Source organism: Nicotiana tomentosiformis, chromosome 7, assembly GCF_000390325.3.
Source record: "Nicotiana tomentosiformis chromosome 7, ASM39032v3, whole genome shotgun sequence".
NCBI classification, from domain to species: Eukaryota; Viridiplantae; Streptophyta; class Magnoliopsida; order Solanales; family Solanaceae; genus Nicotiana; species Nicotiana tomentosiformis.
In genome coordinates this window covers 126,000,678-126,027,507 of record NC_090818.1, presented here as the reverse complement: position 1 = coordinate 126,027,507, position 26,830 = coordinate 126,000,678, and the positions used below count along the sequence as shown (strand labels likewise).

The window sequence follows — 26,830 nt, the reverse complement described above, 5'->3', positions numbered from 1 at the left end:
CCCCGGGGGGGAATAATTTTAGAGAGAGTTTTTTTGCTCTAACTTTTTCAAAGAGAATCTAAATTTCTAGAGTTAATTTAGACTAAAACATGTTTTAATCAACTTGGGCTTGTTGAACAACATTTTCAAGATTGCAATAAAACAAGCACTTTGAAATTTTTCCTTTCTTTCTTTAGGTTATATCCATCTCATTTTTGAATTTTATTGACCCGACTAATCCAACTTCGAATCGCATAAGGCTATTTTAAGGGAGAAACACTCCCTACTAGAATTTTTTCATTCACAAGGCTCGAAAGAGTGTGAAGGGATCCCATCCACAAAGGGTGTATCTAGGTGGAGGGATACTCCTGTCCCTAGACCATATATACTAATGTTATATTTTCTCAAATTATTTAAATATATGTATGCGCGATCAAACTCAAAAGGTCATCTGGTGCAATACTTATTCGGTGCATCTGTACAAAGATCTGACATACTTTCTTTTTTCTTTGTCATTGTAATTGAGATCCGACGTACTTATTTTTATTTGTTTGATGTATTCCTTCGACATTCCCAAATTTAATATATTGAAATCTCTATTTTCTGTTTGCCACTATAAAAATATTTATATAATTAAATCAAAGAGAAATATTTAAAAACATACATCCCAACACAATACTCTGCACCTACGCATTCATATTTTTCAGTTTATGCCCAAATAGCCAATAATTTGTTTGCAGTAATATTTATATACTTCTATACATTATTATATAGTATTTATCTACTTCTATAAATAATGACCTATCTTATAAAAAAAGGGCAGCCCGATACTCTAAGCTCCTGTTATGCGCGGGGTTCAGGGAAGGGTCGGACCACAAGGGTCTATTGTACACAACCTTACCTACATTTCTGCAAGAGGCTGTTTCCACGGCTCGAATGTATCTATATTATATAAAAGTGTATAATAATGTATAAAAGTATAATAATATATAAAAATTGTATAACACGTCACTAGCTACAGAAACAAACTTTTTCTGCGATTTTTAGTTACAATTCTTGTTCCAAATCAGTATAATTAAATCTCCATCGAATAACTTTCAAATTTGTAGATGAACTCCTATAATTATTTCTATTAAATCTAAATAATGCCAACTCCAAAATTTTCACTAATATCATATTCGAAATTTAAATCCACTTCTTCAAACTTGTTCAACAATGGTGAGTTACCTTTCAAATATAATTTTCATAACCCAAATCTTATAAAATTAGTTTTTTAACTACAATTTGAAATCCAAACACAGTAACAAAATCAAGCTTCTCAGCTGACAAACAAGAGGCAGTTGGGTTGAAGAAGATAAATAGGGGAAAGCGGCCTAGTATTCAAATCATACAGGCCAACGGAGAAAATATTTATTTTGTGCCTCACGCAAATGACATTAATTGTATGGAACCTTTTTTTATCTCACAAATTTTTGGATCCATATCTTACACTTTTGGATCCATAAAATTTGATAAAGGCCGAAAAACTCGGCTCGTTTTGATTAAACTTTGGCCAAGTAGACTGTAAAAATATTTCTGATATTGTAAAGATATATACCCGAGAAACAAATAAAATTACAAAATAACTTAATTTTAAACCTATAATCTCAAAAATATAATAAATTCATGGTAAGAATCTAAAGATTGAACTTGTTAAATATAAATTTTAGATCGACCACTACGTAATAGCGTACTCATTCTCTTGAAATTCTGGATCCTTGCTTATTTGGAACATCAACAATGGCCACATACCCAATGTGATCTCACAAGAGTGGGTCTAGAAAGGATAGCGTATACACAACTGTACTCTACCTTATATGAGATAAAGATGTTGTTTCTGATAAACCTTCGACTCCAGAAAAACGTTTTCAAAACATGTTTGAAAATGCAAGAGTAAAAAAGTTATGATTAAAATACTGAAAAAATAAAGGTATTGACAATAAAAGTAATAAAGATATTCAAAGTAAAAGAAACAACAATAATAATAAAATTAAAGAATAAGATAATAATAGACTAGCAGTAATAATACTGATCATAAAGATCATTGCTTAATTGTGAAAAAAGCTATTGTCTAGTTGATTTACTCTATAAAAAATGATTAAATAGTTTGCACACATACAACCATCTATATACCTCACTAGCAGAATTACATTGAGTCGTTGTTGTTCTAAAAGATACCCACTAAAATCCATGTGATTATCTCATCAACTCATTAAAGTGGAACTTAAAATCAATATTAATGGTATTTTTTCAATTAGCATATGATGTATAAAGCATAAAAATAAGCAAGAAGAATATCGCATCAAAATAATCTTTAACAAAATGTACACTCCTAACTTTTAGGAGACACGTGGAATAATGCCACTAAAAAGATCACAAGTGAAAACCCCACAAGATTGAAAAAGATGGCTAATCAGTTGCACATGGAATACATTACCAGCCTTTCATTCCTCATATTTACGAAGATTCATATAGTACTCCATTTTTCTAACACCCCACGTGGGCCCTTTGGCTCAAGAGTACACACTTCTTTTTTGGAAAAATATCAAAACATTGAAAAAATAAAATAATTGAAAAAAAAGATTCTTTTTCTTTTTTCATCATGTGTACTACCTGTGTTTACTTTTACTTGACATGTATACTAAAAATAGATTTTTATTTTTAATTGATACTTTATGCATATCAAGAGAAGATAAATTTTTTTCATGTTATACCCACAATATTTATTACTGATTTCAAATTATTTTTTTAAATCCAATAAAATATGCATCAATTAATATGAGTATCATGGTAAATTATGCACTTTATTTATTATTTTTTAAGGGACGTGAAAAGTCAAAACGTGCCAAGTAAAAGTGAACGGAGGGAGTATATATTTGTATTGGGAAAAAGAGTCTTGGAGCACGATAAAGTTATTATAGGTTCAAATTGTGGATACAACCATTAATACTTGTATTAGGGTAGACTGTCTATATTACACCCTTGAAGTGCGATCCTTTCTCTGCGTGAATACAGAATACTTTGTGCACCGAGATGCTTTGTGCATTGAGTTGTCCTGCCTATTTGTATTTATATTGGAGTTCGACATTGAGTTGCTCGTCAAAATCTAAATTCGCCCAAAAAGATCCATATTATAAAATAAAGTACTTCATAATAAAAGTTATTTCATATGTAACACTTAGACTCAAAAACTCTAGTTAAAGATAAACGGGTGCACAACAACCTTAGAGTTCAAGTTGGCGTTGAATTGACGATGAAGAGTCTTGTGTGGAGTCTTTCAACCAATCCCCACGCACTATTATTAGTAGGATAAGATGTTGGATTTGATAAGAGGTACAAATATATCTTGGAATAAATTTATACCGTCAGTCAAATACGATATAAATTTAATTTCAAACTTAATCCATAATATTATATCTTATCCTATTTCATATATATAGTATAAATTAATCTTGAAATTATAATTTTGGGAATATAATCCCGCAAATAATTTAGTCCGCACCAAACGACCCCAAATTATAAAATCTGTTTTCGCTATAGGATTAATTTGTCACACTATAAAATTGTGCTTGGGAATTTGGGGTTGGGAAAAAATCTTTTTGATTGTGTCTGCAGTATCACTTCTAGTTAATTACACAAATATTTGCTCTCTTCAACCATGATTAATTGACACTTAAATAGCCTAGTGGAGATATAACACTAATCTGATATATGTATGTAGGGAAGATTTTTGCTTACGAGCCCGAATCCCGATCTTTTACAGTTGCAGCATCAGAGAAAGTCCTTGTTCCTGGCGGCCAGAGTGACAGCTCCTTATCCTCAACTGAACAATTGGAGGTTGCTGATACAGTTCCAGAAAATGCCCTGGTATGTTTCATTAATCTCCAACCGCATGAAAAGAGAGTTCTTTTTTTTGGGGGGGGGAGGGGGGTGGAGATGGAGGTGGAAAATTTTCTTGTAGAAACACTTCTAAATAGATATCTTTCTGAGTCTGCTTGAATGAAAGTGTTATTGTATTTTATTCCCATGAGAACAGTGTCGTTAAAAAGTAGTCTTCTCAATATTTCCGTATTCTAGATGCCAGATGCGTGGCTTCTAGCTACAGTTGATGCATCATTGCTAACTCGTGAAAACAAATTTGTGTGCACTCTTAGTTCAGAGGGAGGCATGATTATGCTTTGGTGCCCTTAGGTTCTCCCAATAAATAATAGTAGAAAGTTATCTGCCCCTATTACCTACAAATTTGATGTGTTTGGCGTAACTGGTAACGTTTGTGCCAAGTGACCAGGAGGTCACGGGTTCGAGCCATGGAAACAGGCTCTTGCAGAAATACAGGGTAAGGTTGCGTACAATAGACCCTTGTGGTCCGCTCCCTTCAGTGCCTATAGAACCATGATTAATAAATATTACTTTTGGGGAGTTAAGAAAATGATACATAGCAGCTCAGCCTGCCACACTTAAAGCCATTTGTACAATCAGCTTGGGATTTTGGTAGAGAGATCCTTTCCATGATATTGGAATGACTAAGGCTTCTTGAACAGTCTTGTTTAGATAATTGCTTATCTCAGGTTATGGAAAAATATTTTTTGGGTCCAAAATCTCTTTTCCAATAGGCGACCTATTTTGTCTCACGCATGTATTAATTGAGGGAGTATCGGAAGTTTCAATGTCTACCATTATTTCCCTTTATTTTACTGTGGGGGTCTTTAGTCTCAACAAATGGCATCAAAACACTCGGTTGTATTATCCCTATCGGTATATTGCATGTCCCTACAAGTGGTACTAGGACTAGGGAATAGTTTGGTTCCGTGTAAGCATGGGCACCATTCACAGGAATAATACAAATTATCCTCATAATACTATTCATACATACGAGTTTTATATGTAGAGGAACTGTTCACATTCCATACATGAACGCTATCCACATTAAATGTCCTAAAATTTAGAAGGTAATTAGACCCGTTATACTTGTATGACCAGTATAGATGTCTTTTGGACAAATGAGAACTATTCGATGAATACTAGTGCAGGGAGTGCGTAGCTGTGCTGCATCATCAGAGGAGGATGTGAAATTAGTTTTGTCGGGGGAATTACCATTTGGTAACTGGAGAAAGGCATTTTACTATAAAGTGGGGACTAAGGCATCGTGTAGCAGATACCAGAGGATACTGAATATAGAGCACCATTCATGGGGAGCTCAAGTAAAATAGAGAGGCATGGTTTTAAAGTGCCAAGACACAACTTCTGAAGAGGTTTGTTTGTGGAGGAACGACTTCCAGAAGACCATAGGGAATGCCACCGGAGCTTGCCTAGAAACACAGCTCTGGAGAAGCTTGGGCGAGAATGTTCGACTTGTTTAACGCAATTGCAGAGAAATTTATCGATGGAAAAAAAAATGCTTACATCCTCTCTGTAACTACATAGGATGAGATCTCATTGCTTTTTTGATTATTAAATCTCTTGGGCGGGAATGTTCGACTTGTAATCTCATTGCTAGTTGCTAGATAAACATAGAAAATGTGGCGGTCTGGCCTTTCTGTCACAGACGTCTACTCTTTACAAGTGATTTCTCAACTTAACCGTCATGTATAGGAGTGGCAAACAGACGGGTCGGGTCGGATATGGTTCGGGTGGAAAGCGGATAATGAAGAACGGATAAATCATCCGACCCAACCCATATTTAATACGGATAAAAAATGAGTTAACCGGCGGATAATATGGGTAACCATAATATCTATGACCTTTTGAATATGATCACTTTTGGAAGAATTCCTAATCTCCCAAACTTGAAGAACCTCCAATTTGAGGCTTTACAAATGTAAAAGTTAAACCTATTAGTTATACATTGGTTATCTATTTTCTAAATGGATAATATGGTTCTTATCCATATTTGACTCGTTTTTAAAAAGTTCATTATCCAACCCATTTTTTAGTGGATAATATGGATGTTTAACTGTTTTCTTTTAACCATTTTGCCACCACTAGTCATGTAAGACCAGCAACAGCACTTAACCTTCATGTAAGACCTTTATAGAACTCATCCCAAATCTTTCGATAATTCTGCATTTTATAGAAATTAAAGCAATAGTCTAACAGGATAAAAAGAAAAATATTTTGGGGCTATGAATTAACTCACTCTCCGAATAGCCTAACATGCATCCAAATATTTCCGAATGTTTCCACACCTTTCAATGTCATCTCTCATCTGTATCTAGTCCATCAACAATATAATCATGTTGTTTACTTATCAAAAAAAATCATGTTATTAACAACCCCCCCCCAACGACCGGAAAAAAAAACAATATCAACAACAAATAAAAGAAAATTATCATCATTTTAATTCTGAAGAGAGTCATTTTCGAACACTGTTTTGATCTATTTATAGTTTTGATGGTGGGCCTTTATCTCTATATAATTCTCATACATAAAGCAATTTGGAATCTCCTTTTCAAATCAATTTGGAGGCAACCTCTTGTTCAATTTATTAGGAGATAGATAAAGCTATTCATCGGATGCTTGATTGATAATATTTCCAGCTTATGTACCTCTGGAATTAATCTTTGACTGATTTGATATCTCTAGTTTCGTACTCCACTATGATTGAAAGAAGACGCTTGGGTTTCGGTGGCTAGACGTGTGAGTTTTTTAATCTTGGTGGCATCTTTTGCACATGAGTTAAAAAAGCTTCACTAGTAAGATGATGAAAACCCTAAAACATTGTAAGCAGTGAGACTTCTCTAGCTTCAATAGTAATCTTGCTCCAACCACCGATTAGATCTGTAGATCCTTAGAGCATGTCTCTTTACTATATAATTTTAATCTTGTTAAATTGAATGTACAAATCTTTTTGGAATATAATAGAACCACTGACAATGCATATTGTCACTTTTCTTCATAATTGTTCTATTACTTTTTCTATTTTAGGCATCAACTGATGTAGATAGTTCAGAAATGGAACATGCTAGCCAGATTAAAGCTGAGAACGGTGACGTCGAGCCAGCAAGTGGTCTTAAAGGAAATGTTGAAGAGTTGGATTTTGCTTCATCACTACAACTAGAAGAAGGTGGTAAACTGAAGGAGTCCAAAATATTATATACTTCTGAAGAGTCAATCATCGATGAATCTGATAGAGTTAGAAAGAGGGGCATTCCTCCCACTGGACTTGGTCAGAAGATTTACGAAATAGACCCCCTTTTGACAAACCATCGTCAACTCCTTGATTACAGGTAAAAATGTTTTCATTCGTTGAGTAATTTACCTATTTTAGAGGCAGAATTCGATGATTGGGAGATTGAGAGATGATATTATATCGTCTATAGGCTGTTATACTTTTTCCTGTGATGATCTGGTTGATGATGTTTAGGTTTTATTATAGACTTCTGTCACGCCCCGAACCTAGGAGCGAGACAAACACCCGATGCCTCACCTAACCTGGCGTACCAATTGCGACTAAGGGACTCTGAACACATAATGTCATACTTTGGCTATGGGTCCACCTTGCAAGACAATTTGCGAAGCAAAATATAAAACTAAATGGAAACTAGCGCTAACTAAACATCAATATAAAGCTAGGCTGAAAAGGCCGTCATAGCTACTACAGCTGACAAACCACCAAATTATACATACCAGGCCTACAAACCCAACATACTGCACTAACCAATAGGATATGTCTACAAGCCTCTACTGATAGATGTACTATGATCGGAACAGGGCCCCGACCTACCCATAATATATATACAGATATACATAAGATGTACACAACACTCTAGACCTGGCAACTCCGAAAGACATGGAGCTTACCGATCAGGCTGAACTCGAGAAACACCTACTGAGGAGATCTACTCGTCTGTTTATCTGAACCTGCATGCATGAAATGCAGCATCCCCGGAAAAGGGACGTCAGTACGAAATAATGTACCGAGTATGTAAGGCAATAACATAACTGAAAATCGAAACTGAACTAATAATATAATAACTGGAAGTAACTGGGAGTCAAAGATGATCTGGAGATATACTTACCTGCTGATACTGACTCAACTCCTTCAATATAGTAAGTAAAATAATTGTACGGCCTTATAAGGCTCGGTATATATAACTGCTCTGCCATAGTAGGCTCACTCATAGGCGCTCGGCCATACTAGGCTATGTATCTCGACCATGCTGGGCTCGCTCATAGGCGCTCGGCCACAGTAGGCTCGGTATATAACTTTCCATCTGAGCAGAGGTTGCCCAATAGGGGCCTGCCCATCGATTATAGCTCGATGGTAATGAAAATACTGTAATACTGTATATATAGGCTTGCTGCTCTCTTGACTGGAAGAAGACAATACTAAAATTGAATATAGAGTCTTGATAAGGAATAATATTGTAACTTATGAGACTAGAATAGTGTGAATAAATTCATGAATATGAACTTCTCTTTTTGTCTCATTACTAATACATGTAGCTACGAGATCATGCCAAAATGAAGGAAGGCTTAGCCTTAACATACCTTATCACAATCTTTCCAATCACCAAGTTGAACTCACCTCTTCGCACCTTAATCTACAAGAATGATAATAATACTATCGTCAAGTTACGAAAGGTACAACTATCGCACAACGAACGACAAACCTATTTTGTATTAAAACGGGCAGCATCTCCCCTATAATCCTTACTTCCTCCAAATTCAAGATAACACCAACAATACAAGAACAGAACAATAACAACATATATACATCATTTTTCAGCCCTATATACACCATCAAATACTACAAAACAGCCCAACACACCCCAATCTCTTCGTACACAAAACGACCACCGTAGTAGTGTCAAACGATCCGAAAATGTTATGACGAACGACCAGCCAACCACCCTACATTTATATGGTGTTTATAAACCCCCTTCCTCCTCCAAAACTCCACAAAATAGTAGTAAAACACGCAGCCCAACAGCAACACAAAATAGTCCACAAAACAGTCCGCTACAAGTGAATAACTCGAACTCACGGCTTCCGATCACCGTCCCGTGAGTTCTTACAAGTATAGAACGACTTACCATGAATTTACAGAAGAAAAATTGGATGAAAGAGAGAAGTAAACTCACCTTATTTGTTGGATAACTCAGCTCTTATCTTGGTTCTTCAAACTCTAGGTTTTACCTCCAATTGAAACTTGAAAGGGAGAGAAAATCAATTAGGGTTTGTGGGAAATTTTTGGGAGGATTCTTTGCAGAGCTTATGTCTGGTTATTATGCTCTATTTTAAGTCTAATATATGAAGAAAATAGGCCCTTAAAAGGCCTCTTTGGACGACCCGAAATGGCCCATTTTTTTGGGCTCTCATTTAAGCAAGTAGGTGACACACCTACTTGTCACCTAGCAGCTTGCGCAGTATCGCACAAATGCCCATATCTTTCTACTCCAATATCGTATTAACAAAAGGTTTAATGCGTTGGAAAATAGACTCATAGATCTTTAATTTGATGGATGGAACACCCCATAACTCTAAGTATATTGGGAGAAAATCGCAGTTACATTTGACCCAAAGTTTCAGTAAAACTTATGAATGTAACTTGTGATGACTTTCATCGACTTTTGTTCCACAACTCTCTTGACTTCAAAACATAACACACGGATGTCATACGACTAATATAAATCATAACATAATCTCCTTATCATGTTAAGCACCCTAGTATCACCCCAAAGGTATATGTTATAACATTCCCAACTTGTCGACTTTCGACGAAACATTATTTTCTTCAATTGCTTTATCTTCTGAACCGTCCAACCCTCTTTGTACTTGTTGTTCATGATCTTCAATATTTGTAACCTCAGAGGTAACATGATTAAATTAATTTATATACTTTTAAATATTATCTAATTTTTGGTCCTACATTAGTTTGCTTACGATGCATTTTTATGTACGAAAATATAGGGTGTAACATCATTCCCCCTTGGAAACATTCGTCCTCGAATGTTTACTCTTAGAGACTTTGGAAACTTTTGCCAGAGTATCCTTCGTACATTAGGTTAAAACCAACCTGTACGTATCCAGAAAACATACTATGCATGCCACACATGGCCAATGTTTATAAATAGCAACACTTTGCCTCACCAACCGTAAATCATAAATACTAAAAGTGAAAAATAAAAGCTTACCTGCTGACCTGCTAGCCTGAATAGAGCTGTGTTGTAGCATCCCATCTCGAGCCATATCTTCAGTTTGAAATAGGTGGGGATATTTAGACTTCATTTCTTCCTCCGATTCCCACGTCATCTCTTCTACATTCTTGCTCCTCCATAAAACCTTTACGGAAGCTACCTCCTTATTTCGTAGATTGCGGATTTGTCGGTCTAGGATGGCAACTGGAATTTCCTCGTATGACAAGTCCTCTGTAATCTGTACATCATCCGTGGGCACCACTCGGGTAGGATCGCCAATGCACTTCCGTAGCATAGATACGTGAAAAACCGGATGGACAGACTCCAATTCTGAGGGCAACTCTAACTCATAAGCTACTTGGCCCACTCTCCGAATGATCCTATAAGGCCCAATATACCGTGGGCTAAGCTTGCCTTTCTTGCCAAACCTCATCACGCCCTTCATAGGTGATACCTTTAAGAATACCCAGTCATTAATCCTGAACTCTAAGTCTCGTCGCCGCATGTCAGAATATGACTTCTGACGACTCTGAGCTGTCAACAGTCGCTCCCGGATAAGCTTTACTTTCTCTATGGCCTGTTGAACCAGGTCTGGCCCATATAACCCAGATTTCCCAACATCAAACCACCCTATAGGAGATCTGCACTTACGCCCATACAAAGCCTCGTACGGAGCCATCTGAATACTGGAGTGGTAACTGTTATTATATGCAAACTCGACAAGAGGTAGATGTTCATCCCAACTTCTTTTAAAATCCAACACACATACTCGTAACATATCCTCGAGCGTCTGAATTGTGCGCTCGGCTTGTCCATCAGTCTGTGGATGAAAAGCTGTGCTGAGATTCACCTGAGTCCCTAGACCTCTCTGAAATGACCTCCAAAAATGTGCTGTAAACTGAGCCCCACGGTCAGATATAATAGAAACTGGTACTCCGTGTAGCCGCACTATCTCCTTAATATATAACTTTGCATAATCTTCTACTGTATATGTAGATCTGACCGGTAGGAAGTGAGCTGATTTCGTGAGCCTATCGACTATCACCCATATGGAATCGAACTTACGATTAGAACGAGGTAAACCCGTGATAAAGTCCATGTTTATCGCCTCCCATTTCCATGTCGGGATCTCTATAGTCTGCATTAGCCCTCCAGGCTTCTGGTGCTCTATCTTCACTTGCTGGCAACTAGTACATTGGGCGACAAACTCAGCAATGTTCTTCTTCATATCATTCCACCAGTACACATCCTTAATGTCATGATACATCTTCGTCGACCCAAGATGGATGGAATACCATGAATAATGTGCCTCTGACATAATCTTGTCTCGTAGCCCTGCTACATCTGGAACACATAAACGACCCCTATATCTGAGAACCCCATCTCCCTTTAGCTCTAACAGTGGCTTCTTCTGCTGCGGAACTCGCTCTCTCAGCTCGACCAACTCTGGGTCCTCGTACTGCCTTTCCTTGACTTTCGCTATGAGGGATGATTTTGTAGTGTTTTGGAGTACAACTCCACCATCCTCAGAATCTACTAACCGAACCCCCAACGAAGACAATTGATGAATCTCTCTAGCTAATTGTCTTTTCTTGGGCTCTACATGTGCTAAGCTACCCATAGATCGGCGACTTAAGGCATCTGCTACAACATTAGCTTTCCCTGGATGGTAGAGAATGTTAACATTGTAATCTTTCAATAACTCAAGCCATCGCCTCTGTCGCAAATTCAACTCTTTCTGCTTGAAGATATATTGTAGGCTTTTATGATCAGTAAATACATCAACATGAACACCATATAAATAATGCCGCCATATCTTAAGTGCATAGACAACCGCAGCTAACTCAAGGTCGTGGGTCGGATAATTCCTCTCGTGCTTCCTCAACTGCCTTGAAGCATACGCAATTACCTTCCCATGTTGCATCAGGACACATCCTAACCCGACACCTGATGCATCACAATACACGGCATAACCCTCTAGACCCTCTGGAAGTGTTAGAACTGGAGCTGAGGTCAACCTGTTCTTAAGCTCTTGGAAACTCCGCTCACAAGCCTCTGTCCATTGAAACTTAGTTTCTTTCTGTGTCAACTTCGTCAATGGTGCCAAAAGGGAAGAAAAACCCTCTACGAACCTCCGATAGTATCCTGCTAAGCCTAGAAAGCTACGAACCTCTGTCGGAGTGGTAGGTCTAGGCCAAGATTTCACGGCCTCAATCTTCTGAGTGTCCACCTTTATCCCTTCATCTAATACAATATGCCCCAAGAATGCTACAGACTTCAACCAGAACTCACATTTAGAAAACTTAGCATACAACTTACGATCACGGAGGGTTTGGAGTACCGCTCGCAGGTGGTCCGCATGCTCATCCTCTGAACGGGAATAAACCAGAATATCATCAATAAATACTATCACGAACAAATCTAAAAATGGTCGGAATAGGCTATTCATCAAGTCCATAAATACAGCGGGTGCATTAGTCAACCCGAAGGACATGACAAGGAACTCGAAGTGGCCATATCGGGTCCTGAAGGCTGTCTTCGAAATATCTATTTCCCGAACTCTGACTTGGTGGTACCCCGACCTCAAATCTATCTTTGAAAAGCATCTAGCCCCCTGCAACTGATCAAACAAGTCATCGATCCTTGGAAGTGGATACTTATTCTTAATAGTTACCTTGTTCAGCTGCCTATAATCGATACACATCCTCAGCGAGCCGTCTTTCTTCCGCACAAATAGTACTGGTGCACCCCAAGGTGAGGTACTGGGCCTGATGTAACCTTTCTCCAACAAATCTTTTAACTGCTCCTTCAACTCCTTCAATTCGCCAGGTGCCATTCTATAAGGAGGGACGGATATTGGTTGAGTTCCTGGAAGCAAATCGATGCTAAAATCAATCTCTCGCTCTGGAGGAATACCTGGAAGCTCATCTGGAAACACATCTGCATACTCTTTGACTACGGGAATAGACTGAAGTGTAGGTATCTCAGCATCTGCATCTCTAACTCGCACAATATGATAAATGCACCCTTTTGCGATCATTTTCCTCGCCTTCAGATAGGAAATAAACCTACCTCTGGGTGTTGGTGTATTACCTACCCATTCAAGGACTGGCTCACCCGGAAAATGAAATCTGGCTGCCTTTGCTCGGCAATCAACTGTGGCATAGCAAGCTGCCAACCAGTCCATGCCCATGATAGCATCAAAATCCATCATCTCTAGCTCAACTAGGTCAGCTGAGGTCTGACGACTACAAATTGTCACCGTACAACCTCGGTAAACCCGTCTAGCAATAATCGATTCTCCGACCGGTGTAGATACCGCAAAAGGATCACTTAGTATTTCAGGCACTATACCAAACTTCCTCGCGACAAATGGGGTAATATACGATAAAGTAGATCCTGGGTCTATCAAAGCATAAGCATCGTGAGAGCAAATGGTTAATATACCTGTCACAACGTCTGGTGAAGACTCCTGGTCCTGTCGACCCGCTAAAGCATAGATACGGTTCTGATTACCACTTGAACTGGAACCTCTACCTCTGCCCCGACCTCTACCAGCCGAAGACTGAGACTCGCGCCCTGAAGGATGCACGGACATAGATGATCCTGTTGCTGAACTCGCTGGTTGTGCCATTCCCCCCGAATCTCTATTTGGGCAATCCCGCATCATATGCCCTGGACGCCCACATGTATAACAAGCATCAGAACCTGCTCGGCATTGGCCCAAGTGTCCTCTACCACAGATGTCACACCGTGGAGGAAATGACCATGTCTGCGCAGATCCTCGCTGTCGCTGCAAACCCGATGCCCATGAGCTCTCACCTGGTCCTGACTGAGTATAGCGGTCATACCTGTAACCCTGTAACTGAGGTGGCAGAGGCCTAGGTGGCCGTCCGAAGTACTGGGTCCTATAACTACCCTGATATTTCTCCTGAGACCTGGGAAATCTCATCCTCTTACGTTGCCCTTGCTCAGCCCTCTCTGTACCCTGCTGTCGACGCCTACCCCTTTCTATATTCTGGGCGAATGCCTGAATCCGGGAGATATCCATACTATCCTGCAATGCAGCGGTGGCACATGCCTCGGTTAACTCTGGGGCTAACCCTGCTATAAACCTGTGAATCCTGTCCTGCATAATAGCAATTATGGATGGTGCATATCTGGCCAATGAGTCAAAACGGAGACTATACTCTCGAACACTCATATTACCCTGCTTGAGGGCTAGAAACTGATCGACTCGAGCCTGTCGGATCTCCCGTGGTAAGTACTGGTCAAGGAAGGCATTCAAAAAATTCTCCCAAATAGCTGGAGGTGCATCACGTCCCCTGGACCTCTCCCATCCCTCATACCAAAGGATGGCTATATCTCGGAGTCGAAAAGCTGCTAGCTCAACTGCCTCTTTCTCCGTGGCATGCATAACACGAAAGATCCTGTGAAGCTGATCTATGAAATCCTGCGGGTCCTCCCTCTGATCTGTCCCCGTGAACTCTGGGGGACTCAAAGCAATAAACTCTCGGACCCTTGAACTCCCAGACCCCTCAGAAGTTCCTGCACTAGCTGATGCCCTAGCCTGTTGCTGGGTAGCTACCAACTGTGTCAACAAATGCACCGCACTCCTTAAGTCCTGATCTGATGGAAGTGGAGGGGGAACTGGATGTGCGGTTTCCCTAGGAATCTCCGTAGTTGGTGGGGGAGCCGGTAATGGCTGAGTAGGGGTCTCACCTTGAGCCTCAGGCTGGGCCCCATCTACTGGGGGTACGCTGCTGGTCCCCTCACCTACTACTGTATCTCTCCTTTGGCTAGCCGTAGTCTTCCTAGTCACCGTAATCTGTGCATGCAAACACCAACACATATGTTTAATTCAAATTTCCTATAACTCAGTTCTGTAGCACGATTTAGATTTCAAAGAAGGGTAACCAACTCCTAAATGCCCTGTAGTGCCATGCTTATATAATGTGGTGCACAACACATCTATAAACAAGACTCTACTAGACACGGCTTGTAGACTCCCTAGGATAGAACTGCTTTGATACCAAGTTTGTCACGCCTCGAACCTCGGAGCGAGACAAGCACCCGGTGCCTCACCTAACCTGGCATACCAAATTGCGACTAAGGGACTCTGAACACATAATGTCATACTTTGGCCATGGGGCCACCTTGCAAGACAATTTGCGAAGCAAAATATAAAACTGAATGGAAACTAGCGCTAACTAAACATCAATATAAAGCTAGGCTGAAAAGGCCGTCATAGCTACTACAGCTGACAAACCACCAAATTATACATACCAGGCCTACAAACCCAACATACTGCACTAACCAACAGGATATGTCTACAAGCCTCTACTGATAGATGTACTATGATCGGAACAAGGCCCCGACCTACCCATAATATATATACAGATATACATAAGATGTACACAACACTCTAGACCTGGCAACTCCGAAAGACGTGGAGCTTACCGATCAGGCTGAACTCGAGAAACACCTACTAAGGAGATCTACTCGTCTGTTTATCTGAACCTGCATGCATGAAATGCAGCATCCCCGGAAAAGGGACGTCAGTACGAAATAATGTACCGAGTATGTAAGGCAATAACATAACTGAAAATCGAAACTGAACTGATAATATAATAACTGGAAGTAACTGGGAGTCAAAGATGATCTGGAGATATACTTACCTGCTGATACTGACTCAACTCCTTCAATATAGTAAGTAAAATAATTGTACGGCCTTATAAGGCTCGGTATATATAACTGCTCTGCCATAGTAGGCTCACTCATAGGCGCTCGGCCATACTAGGCTATGTATCTCGACCATGCTGGGCTAGCTCATAGGCGCTCGGCCACAGTAGGCTCGGTATATAACTTTCCATCTGATCAGAGGTTGCCCAATAGGGGCCTGCCCATCGATTATAGCTCGATGGTAATGAAAATACTGTAATACTGTATATATAGGCTTGCTGCTCTCTTGACTGGAAGAAGACAATACTAAAATTGAATATAGAGTCTTGATAAGGAATAATATTGTAACTTATGAGACTAGAATAGTGTGAATAAATTCATGAATATGAACTTCTCTTTTGTCTCATTACTAACACATGTAGCTACGAGATCATGCCAAAATGAAGGAAGGCTTAGCCTTAACATACCTTATCACAATCTTTCCAATCACCAAGTTGAACTCACCTCTTCGCACCTTAATCTACAAGAATGATAATAATACTATCGTCAAGTTACGAAAGGTACAACTATCGCACAACGAACGACAAACCTATTTTGTATTAAAACGGGCAGCATCTCCCCTATAATCCTTACTTCCTCCAAATTCAAGATAACACCAACAATACAAGAACAGAACAATAACAACATATATACATCATTTTTCAGCCCTATATACACCATCAAATACTACAAAACAGCCCAACACACCCCAATCTCTTCGTACACAAAACAACCACCGTAGTAGTGTCAAACGACCCGAAAATGTTATGACGAATGACCAGCCAACCACCCTACATTTATATGGTGTTTATAAACCCCTTCCTCCTCCAAAACTCCACAAAATAGTAGTAAAACACGCAGCCCAACAGCAACACAAAACAGTCCACAAAACAGTCTGCTACAAGTGAATAACTCGAACTCACGGCTTCCGATCACCGTCCCGTGAGTTCTTACAAGTATAGAACGACTTACCATGAATTTACAGAAGAAAAATTGAATGAAAGAGAGAAGTAAACTCACCTTATTTGTTGGATAACTCAGCTCTTATCTTGGTTCTTCAAACTCTAGGATTTACCTCCAATTGGAACTTGAAAGGGAGAGAAAATCAATTAGGGTTTGTGAGAAATTTTTGGGAGGATTCTTTGCAGAGCTTATGTCTGGTTATTGTGCTCTATTTTAAGTCTAATATATGAAGAAAATAGGCCCTTAAAAGGCCTCTTTGGACGACCCAAAATGGCCCATTTTTTTGGGCTCTCATTTAAGCAAGTAGGTGACACACCTACTTGTCACATAGCAGCTTGCGCAGTATCGCACAAATGCCCATATCTTTCTACTCCAATGTCGTATTAACAAACGGTTTAATGCGTTGGAAAATAGACTCATAGATCTTTAATTTGATGGGTGGAACATCCCATAAATCTAAGTATATTGGGAGAAAATCGCAGTTACATTTGACCCAAAGTTTCAGTAAAACTTATGAATGTAACTTGTGATGACTTTCATCGACTTTTGTTCCACAACTCTCTTGACTTCAAAACATAACACACGGATGTCATACGACTAATATAAATCATAACATAATCTCCTTATCATGTTAAGCACCCTAGTATCACCCCAAAGGTATATGTTATAACATTCCCAACTTGTCGACTTTCGACGAAATATTATTTTCTTCAATTGCTTTATCTTCTGAACCGTCCAACCCTCTTTGTACTTGTTGTTCATGATCTTCAATATTTGTGACCTCAGAGGTAACATGATTAAATTAATTTATATACTTTTAAATATTATCTCATTTTTGGTCCTACATTAGTTTGCTTACGATGCATTTTTATGTACGAAAATATAGGGTGTAACAACTTCAATATGCTGCTGCTTACTAGTCCTATTGTGTACATATATATGAAATCTTTCTGAACATTCTTCAGCAACTTAGTTGCAAATTATCTGCCATGACGTAGGATCTGTGGATTCATCTTTGAGGGTAATATGGCCCTATTATGCATCTTGTCAAAACTTTAATTTCTTCCATTGCCTAGATTGGCATCTATACAAGTGAACAAATCAGCCCAATGATTCCTTGTGTTTTCCCATAGGCAGACCCCATAAGACGAGCACTCACTGGTTGAAACACCACAGAGTTGACCAACCATACTTTTGCTAATCACTACTCCCACATTCCTTCTTGTTGAGACTTGAGAAGTTTACCTCCATAGCCATTTGTATAAGAGCTTCAGTCATACTTTTTCAGGTTTCTTACTCCTAAACCACCGGCCTCCTTTCACTTATGCATTTATCCCACCTAAGCAGGTGGTACATTTTGGTTTCTGCATTTCTTTCCCATAGGAATGCCTTCTGAGCTTTGTCACACGTTTAGGACTCAGGAAGGTAGTGGTGTACTGGTGTTGTTGGAAGAAGACTATCTAGGACTCAATTAATAAATACTAGTCTGCCACGCATTGAAAGATAGTGCCTCTTCTAGTTTGACAGTCTCCTCTCCACCTTCTCTAACTCCATTCCCCTGCCGTGTCTTTATATTTGGCCCTGAGAGAACTCCCTGGTAAATGGCAGGTAGTTCCCCAATTCTGCGTTTGATCAGGTCAGCCAGTGAGTGTATGCTGTGAACTTTATTGACTGGGAAGAGGAAATTTTAGTTCATTGTTGATCCTTAGGCCAGGAACTGCCTCAAAGGCATCACGAATGACTCTTAGGTGCATTGGTTGCCTCTCCTCAGCATCACAGAGCATGACGGTATTATCAGCATAAACATAGGGGTAATGGAGACAATTTGAAGGTTTACTGGCTCCCCATTAAATCCCTCAATCCATCCCGTCTACAGCCACTTTCAGCATATTTCTAAGTGCCTTAATCTTTTGGCCATGGACAAAATGGGAGATAGGTGACCACCACTTGCGTGAACGAAGAGGGAGATGATCACCTTGTCCCAAGTCTCCTTGGGAAGGGAAGAAGCCTTCCGGGGAACCATTGACCAGTTAAGATGCACAATTTGGTCCATCTGACCCCTTTTTTATGCTTAGTTTAGGCATTACCAGCCACTGTTTTTGTTTATACCCATTTAAGATGCTTTATAATATTTTAGTCATTGTTTGAAACAGAAGTTTTTTTTTCCAATCTGAATGCTCTTAATATTTTCTGTTTTGTTATTGTCATCGATGTTTGTTTTTAATTGCCGTGGTCCTATGTTGGGTTTTGTTTGTTCTTCTGCCTATGTTTGATTATTTGCTTTGTATATTCTTCGTTTTTGTCTCCCAAGTTTAATTCTTGAAGGACATAATAGGTCCATAGCACAGCAACATGCTAGTTTAATTTCTAGTAGCAGTCTACCATGCTCTGTATTGGTTGGATTGTTCGTCAGCAGTTCTGTTTTATTCTTCAACTTTCCAATTTTACTAACTCTGAGAGCTGATTGCTCACATGTACTTCCAGAATTTTTGTTCTTTCTCTATGAATTGTTTGCTTTGTTGGATGTTCTTGCTCTCGAGACATTATTTGCCTTTGGTTATGCAATTATGGTTTTGCTCTTGGTGTATCTATATGCCTCAGCATTTATCTGCTTCATTCTGCCCCAAGTGGCAGTGCTATCTTTCTCTGCAGTTCCTGCGCCTGGACATGTCCAGCTAAAATCTAAAGAATGTTTTTCTATGCTATCCACTTTTAGGTTTTCAGAGTACAAGAAAATGAAGGAGGCAATTGACAAATATGAGGGTGGTTTGAAAGCTTTTTCTCGTGGTTACGAAAAAATGGGTTTCACTCGTAGGTAATAACTGCTTTCTATCTTATTTAATTTTCTTTCTGAAGGTATTCGAGACCGGCCTTGTGCAAAACCTTGTCAATTTCATGCCATAATATTTTTCGTTGACGCCCACTTGGTACTTCTTTGACCCACACTCAAACCTATAGAGGAGTGAAAAGGTGATATAGGTTGTAATATCTGCAGAAAAAAGAAAGAGAAACAGATTACATTTTGTATTTCGAGACATGTATATAGCAGCGGTTAATTCTTGACATGCTCAGCCCTTTACTAAAAATAGCTATCATCTAGTTTCTAGCAATCTAGGCATGGTATATATTGGAATTTGAAGTATTTGTCTCAGACAGCAGAAGTGATTCCCGAAAAGTGACCTACCGAAGCTAATGTTTATGAAAAGGAACCATCTGGAGCTAGTGTTACACCTAATTGTTGGAAGAGAATCTATGTACTTCATCCCTTTATTGTAGATCTTTTTACTTTCTGTTTTTCTTTTCCTTGGAGTAAGTTATATCAGATCTCTAAGCCTGACCTTACTGTAGATGCTCCTTCTTTCCTTTTCTAAGTTTGCTCTACTGAGAGGGGCTTTTCTTTTCCTTGGAGTAAGTTATATCAGATCTGTAAGCCTGACCTTACTGTAGATGCTCCTTCTTTCCCTTTCTAAGTTTGCTCTACTGAGAGGGGCTGAAGTACCAGTCACTGATTGCATGTGAACTTTGTTGCCAGTGTTACAGGTATCACTTATCGGGAGTGGGCTCCTGGTGCCAAGGTCAGTGTTTCATTTCTTGTTTTGTTTTAGATTCTCTATGATAAAAAGGACCACAAAATTGATAACCACTTCTTTTTAAAGTAAAAGGTGAGAGAAACTAAGAGAAAGTAGAAAGGAGAACATTTATGTTTTAATTCTGAAGAAAGATGTTTAAGGACTTCTGACCTAAAGATGTTTCTTTTCTGATAGTTTAGAATATTGTAATTGCTCTACAGTTTCTGTCATTTTCACAGATTATGATCTTCACCTTGGATGGACTTCTGACCTAAAAACAAGGATAAAATTCCTTTGGCTTAACTTATTAAAGTTAGGCTTTGTTACTTGATAGCATTCCTCACTAGCTCTGCAAGCTTGATCTAGGCTTCGACTTGGTGAGTCATTGACCTGGTCTGTAAGACTTATTCTGGTCCAATGTGATGGTCACTTTGAGGATGGAGTGAGAATGGACATGTATTGAGTCATCTATTCATTATAAAGGTCAAGAACTGAGAAACTATTTTAAAATACTCCAGGTTGCAAACTTCTGTATCCCAAAATAATTTATTGAATCATCTTTCTTCTGCCACTAGCAAGTAAAAGATCTATTTTGGCATGTAAGAATTAGCTCCCAGGATTCCTAGAACTACACTGACTCAAGATCAGCCAACTAAGTACAAATTTGTCTTGAGGAACACAACCATGATATTTTGACCTGGCTTGTCTTATGCCAGTATAGGTACCTATAACAGCAAACCAAGTGTTTCTCTTTTGGTTAGGGGTGCTTTTATCATAATAAAATATTGTTTCTTGATTTTTACTTAGTCCGATGAGTTCAGTATGCTGATTTTACATTAAGGAGCCTTCTAAAAGAAAGGAGAATCCCTTCGGCAACACATAATTGCTGGATGTATGGCAGAACATTTTTTTGCCAAAGCTGCAAATTCTGAAAAGAGAGTTCTTTTTTTTGGGGGGGGGGGAGGTGGAGGTGGCAAATTTCTTGCAGAAACACTTCTAAATAGATATCTTTCTGAGTCTGCTTGAATGAAAGTGTTGTTGCATTTTGTTCCCATGAGAACAGTGTCGTTAAAAAGTAGTCTTCTCAATATTTCCGTTTTCTAGATGCCAGATGCGTGGCTTCTAGCTACAGTTGATGTATCATTGCTAACTCGTGAAAATAAATTTGTGTGCACTCTTAGTTCAGAGGGAGGCATGAGTATGCTTTGGTGCCCTTAGGTTCTCCCAATAAGTTATCTACTACTATTACCTGCAAATTTGAGGTGTTAGGCATCGTATAAGCAAATAGTGCCTATAAATCCATGATTAATAATATTACTTTTGAGGATTAAAAAAATGATGCATAGCAGCTCAACCTACCACACTTAAAGTCCATTGTCTGGGATTTTGGTAGAGAGATCCTTTCCATAATATTGGAATGACTAAGGCTTCTTGAGCAGTCTTGTTTAAATAATTGCAACAGACGCATGCTTATCTCAGGTTATGGAAAAATATTTTTTGAGTCCAAAATCTCCCTCCCAATAGGTGATCTATTTTGTCTACGCAAGTATCAATTGAGGGAGCAAACTTTGAACAAGAAAAAGACACAAAAAGAGAGACTGTTTCCTTCGTCAATCCAACTGAAGGTTTAAAAGTCAATATCACAACAGTATGTGAGGAATGTGGTTACTTTGACAGTATTATGTTGAGAGTGTCTCTAAAGAGGGTATTTCTTTTAAGTGTATGTTATTCTCTATGATACTAGAGTAGTAAGTGTATGTTATTCTCTATGATACTGATATTATTTTCTCTTTAGTCATGATTTTTTTCTTATCTGAGAATTGAAAGTTTCAATGTCTATCATCATTTTCCTTTATTTACTGTGGGTGTCTTTGGTCTCAACAAATGGTATCAAAACGCTCGGTTGAATTATCAATATCGGTATATTGCATGTCCCTACAAGTAGTACTAGGACTAGGGAATAGCTTGGTTCCGTGTAAGCATGGGCACCATTCACAGAAATAATACAAATTATCCGCATAATACTATTCATACATACGAGTTTTATATGTAGAGGCATTGTTCACATTCCATACATGAACGCTATCCACAGTAAATGCCCTAAAATTGATAGAAGGTAATTAGACATGTTATACTTGTTCCACCAGTATAGATGTCTTTTGGACAAGTGAGCACTATTTGATAAATACTAGTGCAGGGCGTGCGTAGCTGCGCTACATCATCAGAGGAGGATGTGAAACTAGTTTTGTCGCGGGAATTACCATTTGGTAACAGGAGAAAGGCATTTTACTATAAAGTGGGGACTAAGGCATCGTGTAGCAGATACCAGAGTATATTGAATATAGAGCACCATTCATGGGAAGCTCAAGTAAAATGGAGAGTACGGTTTTAAAGTGCCAAGACACAACTTCGGAGGAGGTTTGTTTGTGGAGGAGCGACTTCCAGAAGACAATAGGGAATGCCACCGGAGCTTGCCTACAAACACAGCTCTGGAGAAGCTTGGGCGGGAATGTTCGACTTGTTTAACGCAATTGGAGAGAATTTTATCGATGGAAAAATTTTTTGCTTACATCCTCTCTGTAACTACATAGGATGAGATCTCATTGCTTTTTTGATCATTAAAGCTCTTGGGCGGGAATGTTCGACTTGTAATCTCATTGCTAGTTGCTAGATAACCATAGAAAATGTGGCGGTCTGGCCTAAAGATTTTTTTTTCTATGCTGTCCACTTTTAGGTTTTAAGAGTACAAGAAAATGAGGGAGGCAATTGACAAGTATGAGGGTGGTTTGGAAGCTTTTTCTCGTGGTTACGAAAAAAAGGGTTTCACTCGTAGGTAATAACTGCTTTCTATCTTATTTAATTTTCTTTCTGAAGGTATTCGAGACCGGCCTTGAGCAAAACCTTGTCAATTTCATGCCATAATGTTATTCGTTGATGCCAACTTGGTACTTATTTGGCCCACACTCAAACCTATAGAGGAGTGAAAAGGTGATATAGGTTGTAATATCTGCAGATGAAAGAAAGAGAAACAGATTACATTTTGTATTTGGAGACATGTATATAGCAGCGGTTAATTCTTGACATGCTCAGTCCTTTACTAAAAATAGCTATCATCTAGTTTCTAGCAATCTAGGCATGGTATATATTGGAATTTGAAGTATTTATCTCAGACAGCAGGAGTGATTCCCGGAAAGTGACCTTCCAAAGCTAATGTTTACGAAAAGGAACCGTCTGGAGCTCATGTTACACCTAATTGTTTTGAAGAGAATCTATGTACTTCATCCCTTTATTGTAGATCATTTTACTTTCTGTTTTTCTTTTCCTTGGAGTATATGTATGTTATATCAGATCTGTAAGCCTGACCTTACTGTAGGTGCTCCTTCTTTCCCTTTTGTAAGTTTGCTCTACTGAGAGGGGCTGAAGTATCAGTCACTGATTGCCTGTGAACTTTGTTGCTAGTGCTACAGGTATCACTTATCGAGAGTGGGCTCCTGGTGCCAAGGTCAATGTTTCCTTTCTTGTTTTGTTTTAGATTCTCTATGATAAAAAGGACCACAAAATTGATAACCACTTCTTTTTTTAAAAAAAAGGTGAGAGAAACTAAGAGAAAGTAGAAAGGAGAAGATTTATGTTTTAATTCTCAAGAAGCCTGTTTAAGGACTTCTGACCTAAATATGTTTCTTTTCTGATAGTTTAGAATATTGTAATTGCTCCACAGTTTCTGTCATTTGCACAGATTATGGTCTTCACCCTGGATGGACTTCTGACCTAAAAACGAGGATAAGATTCCTTTGGCTTAACTCATTAAAGTTTGGTTTTGCTACTCGATAGCATTACTCACTAGCTCTGCAAGCTTGATCTAGGCATCGACTTGGTGAGCCATTGACTTAGTTTGTAAGACTTATTCTGGTCCAATGTGATGGTCACTTTGAGGATGGAGTGAGAATAGACATATATTAAGTCATCTTTTCAGAATAAAGGTCAAGGACTGAGAAACTATTTTAAAATACTCCAGGTTGCAAACTTCTGTATCCCAAAATAATTAGTGAATCATCTTTCTTCTGCCACTAGCAAGTAAAAGATCTATTTTGGCATGTAAGAATTAGCTCCCAGGATTCCAAGAACTACACTGACTCAAGATCAGCGAAATAAGTACAAATTTGTCTTGAGGAACACAATCATGATATTTTGACCTGGTTTGTGTTATGCCAGTACAGGTACTTATATCAGCAAATCAAGTATTTCTCTTTTGGTTAGGGGGTGCTTTTATCAGAATAAAATGTTATTTCTTGAGTTTAACTAAGTCCGATGAGTTCAGTACGCTGATTTTAGATTGAGGAGCCTTCTAAAAGAAAGGAGAATCCCTTTGGCAACACATAATTGCTGGATGTATGGCAAAACATTTTTCTGCCAAAGCTGCAAATTCTGACGTTTTGTGTAAACTGATTACTAAAAAGATAAGGTTCAAGTGCAGTATACGGTGAAATGAGAGATCAATAATGTGAAATAACGTGGAAAGTCATTGGTGATCTCCTTATATGCCCATCAGTTGTTATACCAACTTCTGCATTTTGTTTATGATATGATAATATCGGTTTTGTGAAAGTCTAAATTGCATGTATATCCTATGCTTTCCCTTGCAGCGGGCTGCCCTCATTGGAGATTTCAACAATTGGAACCCAAATGCTGACATCATGACTCGGGTATATCCCTTACAGTACATATCCAAGTTGTTCTGTTGCCATTTTTGTTTGAGAGCCTTGTGTTCTTTACATTCGATTGTCTTTGCTACTCATTTCAAAGTTTCTAGCAAATGTCTCGTATTCTTATTTCTGTTTACCTTTTTTATTACCCCTTTGTTGATCGAGTTATTTTGGCACGTGATCCCCTTTTCAAATTTGCATGTTACAAGGGAGTCTTTGCAAGAAAATATGGATTTCTTAAGATTTCAAAGTGACAGTTTCTTGACTTATTTCTAGTAAGGCTCATATTTCGTTAGTTCCTTGATAGTAGGGCTGAAAATGACGACACACTTTAAATTGGTATTCGGTGAGAATAGTGCTTTCTATGTCTAACTGGTCTGGTTACTTATCAAAAAAAGAAAAGAAGTCTAATTATTTTGTCAAATGTTCCATTGATCTGATAAAATGAAATATTCAAGATCTGGTGTTGTTCTTTAGAACTTTCCTGAGTCTTTCAGAATTCTGCTTTACTTCTACGAGCATGCAATAAAATTCCTTCTTTTTCAGTTCATTGCACAAAAGGGATCAACCGGATATTAGACAAGTGTACAGGTCAAAGAGGAGCTATACAAAAATTATTGCTCTCTGCAGAAGACATCCTATCACCTATACAAGTTGCATCTTTTGAGTACTCCTGAAGTACTCTAAGCGAACATCATACGTTTTGTTTGGAACAAAAGAAAGTCCCACTTGTACGTGTCAAAAAAAGGAAAAAATTTCACTTGCTCAAGAGATCTTCTATTCTCTTCTTTCCGAATTGACAGAATCATCGCTTGAGGAATTTCTGTCCAAGCATTGTCTTTATTCCTTCTTTCATTTATTTTCCAGTTTCCCTAAAGATTTTTCAGGCATTGTCCAACTACTTCCTGAAATTTTATGGATCATATTCCACAATTGTTATACAATCTTGCACTGCTATAGTAGATGAGTCGCATCTTCACTAGCTCGCATTGTCTTTCTCTTCTCTTCTCTCCTCTCCTTTTTGCCCCTTGGGGCAGGGGTGGGGTGGTGGTGGTGGGAGCAGGTGGGTGTTACAGAGAGTTTCAGTGTTACGGTTATCTTCTGTAATTAATATGTTAACAATGAAGGATATGTAGAAGGATCATCTATTTGCTTTGCATGTTACAATGTTAAGCTCTATGCAGTGGTGGAATGTTGCATAAAACTAATTCATGATCCATAAGCAGAACGAATTTGGTGTCTGGGAGATTTTTTTGCCAAATAATGCGGACGGCTCTCCTGCAATTCCTCATGGGCCTAGAGTGAAGGTATGTTCATTTTCTACAGTGCTCTGATTGATATTTGGATATTTTATCCATTGGCTGTTGATACTACTGTTTTCTACCTTTCAGTTAAAATACTTGTGTCAAAGAATGCTCAAGAATTCTTTTTAGTTATATAGGTCTATTCACTTCTAAGCCTGTTAAGTGCTGGCTGCAAACTCTTTCAAGGAGACACCCCTTCCAAAGTTTATAACATCTCTGTCTCCCTTCTCGCTCTCTCTTTCAGCTAAGGGTCACAAGTGGACCGGCCCGGGGCCAAACGGGCCAAGTGGGCCAAACGTGCTTCTGGGCAGGCTCTCTACTTTGGGACCGCTAGGACCGGGACCGTTTGGGACCAAACCGGTCCCTGGTCGACCAAACAGTCAAAAATTTTTAAAAAAACAATTCTGCCCGTT

General features: G+C 38.8%; 1 protein-coding gene across 1 annotated transcript; it reads left to right on the top strand.

Moving 5' to 3' along the window:
- The first annotated feature begins 3,643 nt into the window (after positions 1–3,643).
- On the top strand, positions 3,644–26,456 carry LOC104099023 (1,4-alpha-glucan-branching enzyme 1, chloroplastic/amyloplastic-like). The gene is made up of 6 exons (XM_070179737.1): positions 3,644–3,885; positions 6,943–7,244; positions 19,558–19,656; positions 20,374–20,416; positions 25,054–25,113; positions 26,340–26,456. Exons 1-6 carry the CDS (start codon positions 3,730–3,732, stop codon positions 26,445–26,447), a joined length of 768 nt encoding a protein of 255 aa, XP_070035838.1. The 5' UTR covers positions 3,644–3,729; the 3' UTR covers positions 26,448–26,456.
- The last annotated feature ends 374 nt before the right edge of the window (positions 26,457–26,830 follow it).

What these genes read in the sequence shown, in the direction of transcription:
- LOC104099023 (XM_070179737.1), top strand. Translation starts at nt 3,730, where the DNA reads ATGTATGTAGGGAAGATTTTTGCTTACGAGCCCGAATCCCGATCTTTT. An exon ending in CGTCAACTCCTTGATTACAG is followed by an intron (nt 7,245 to 19,557) that starts GTAAAAATGTTT and finishes ATCCACTTTTAG; the next exon opens with GTTTTCAGAGTACAAGAAAA. An exon ending in AGTGGGCTCCTGGTGCCAAG is followed by an intron (nt 20,417 to 25,053) that starts GTCAGTGTTTCA and finishes TTTCCCTTGCAG; the next exon opens with CGGGCTGCCCTCATTGGAGA.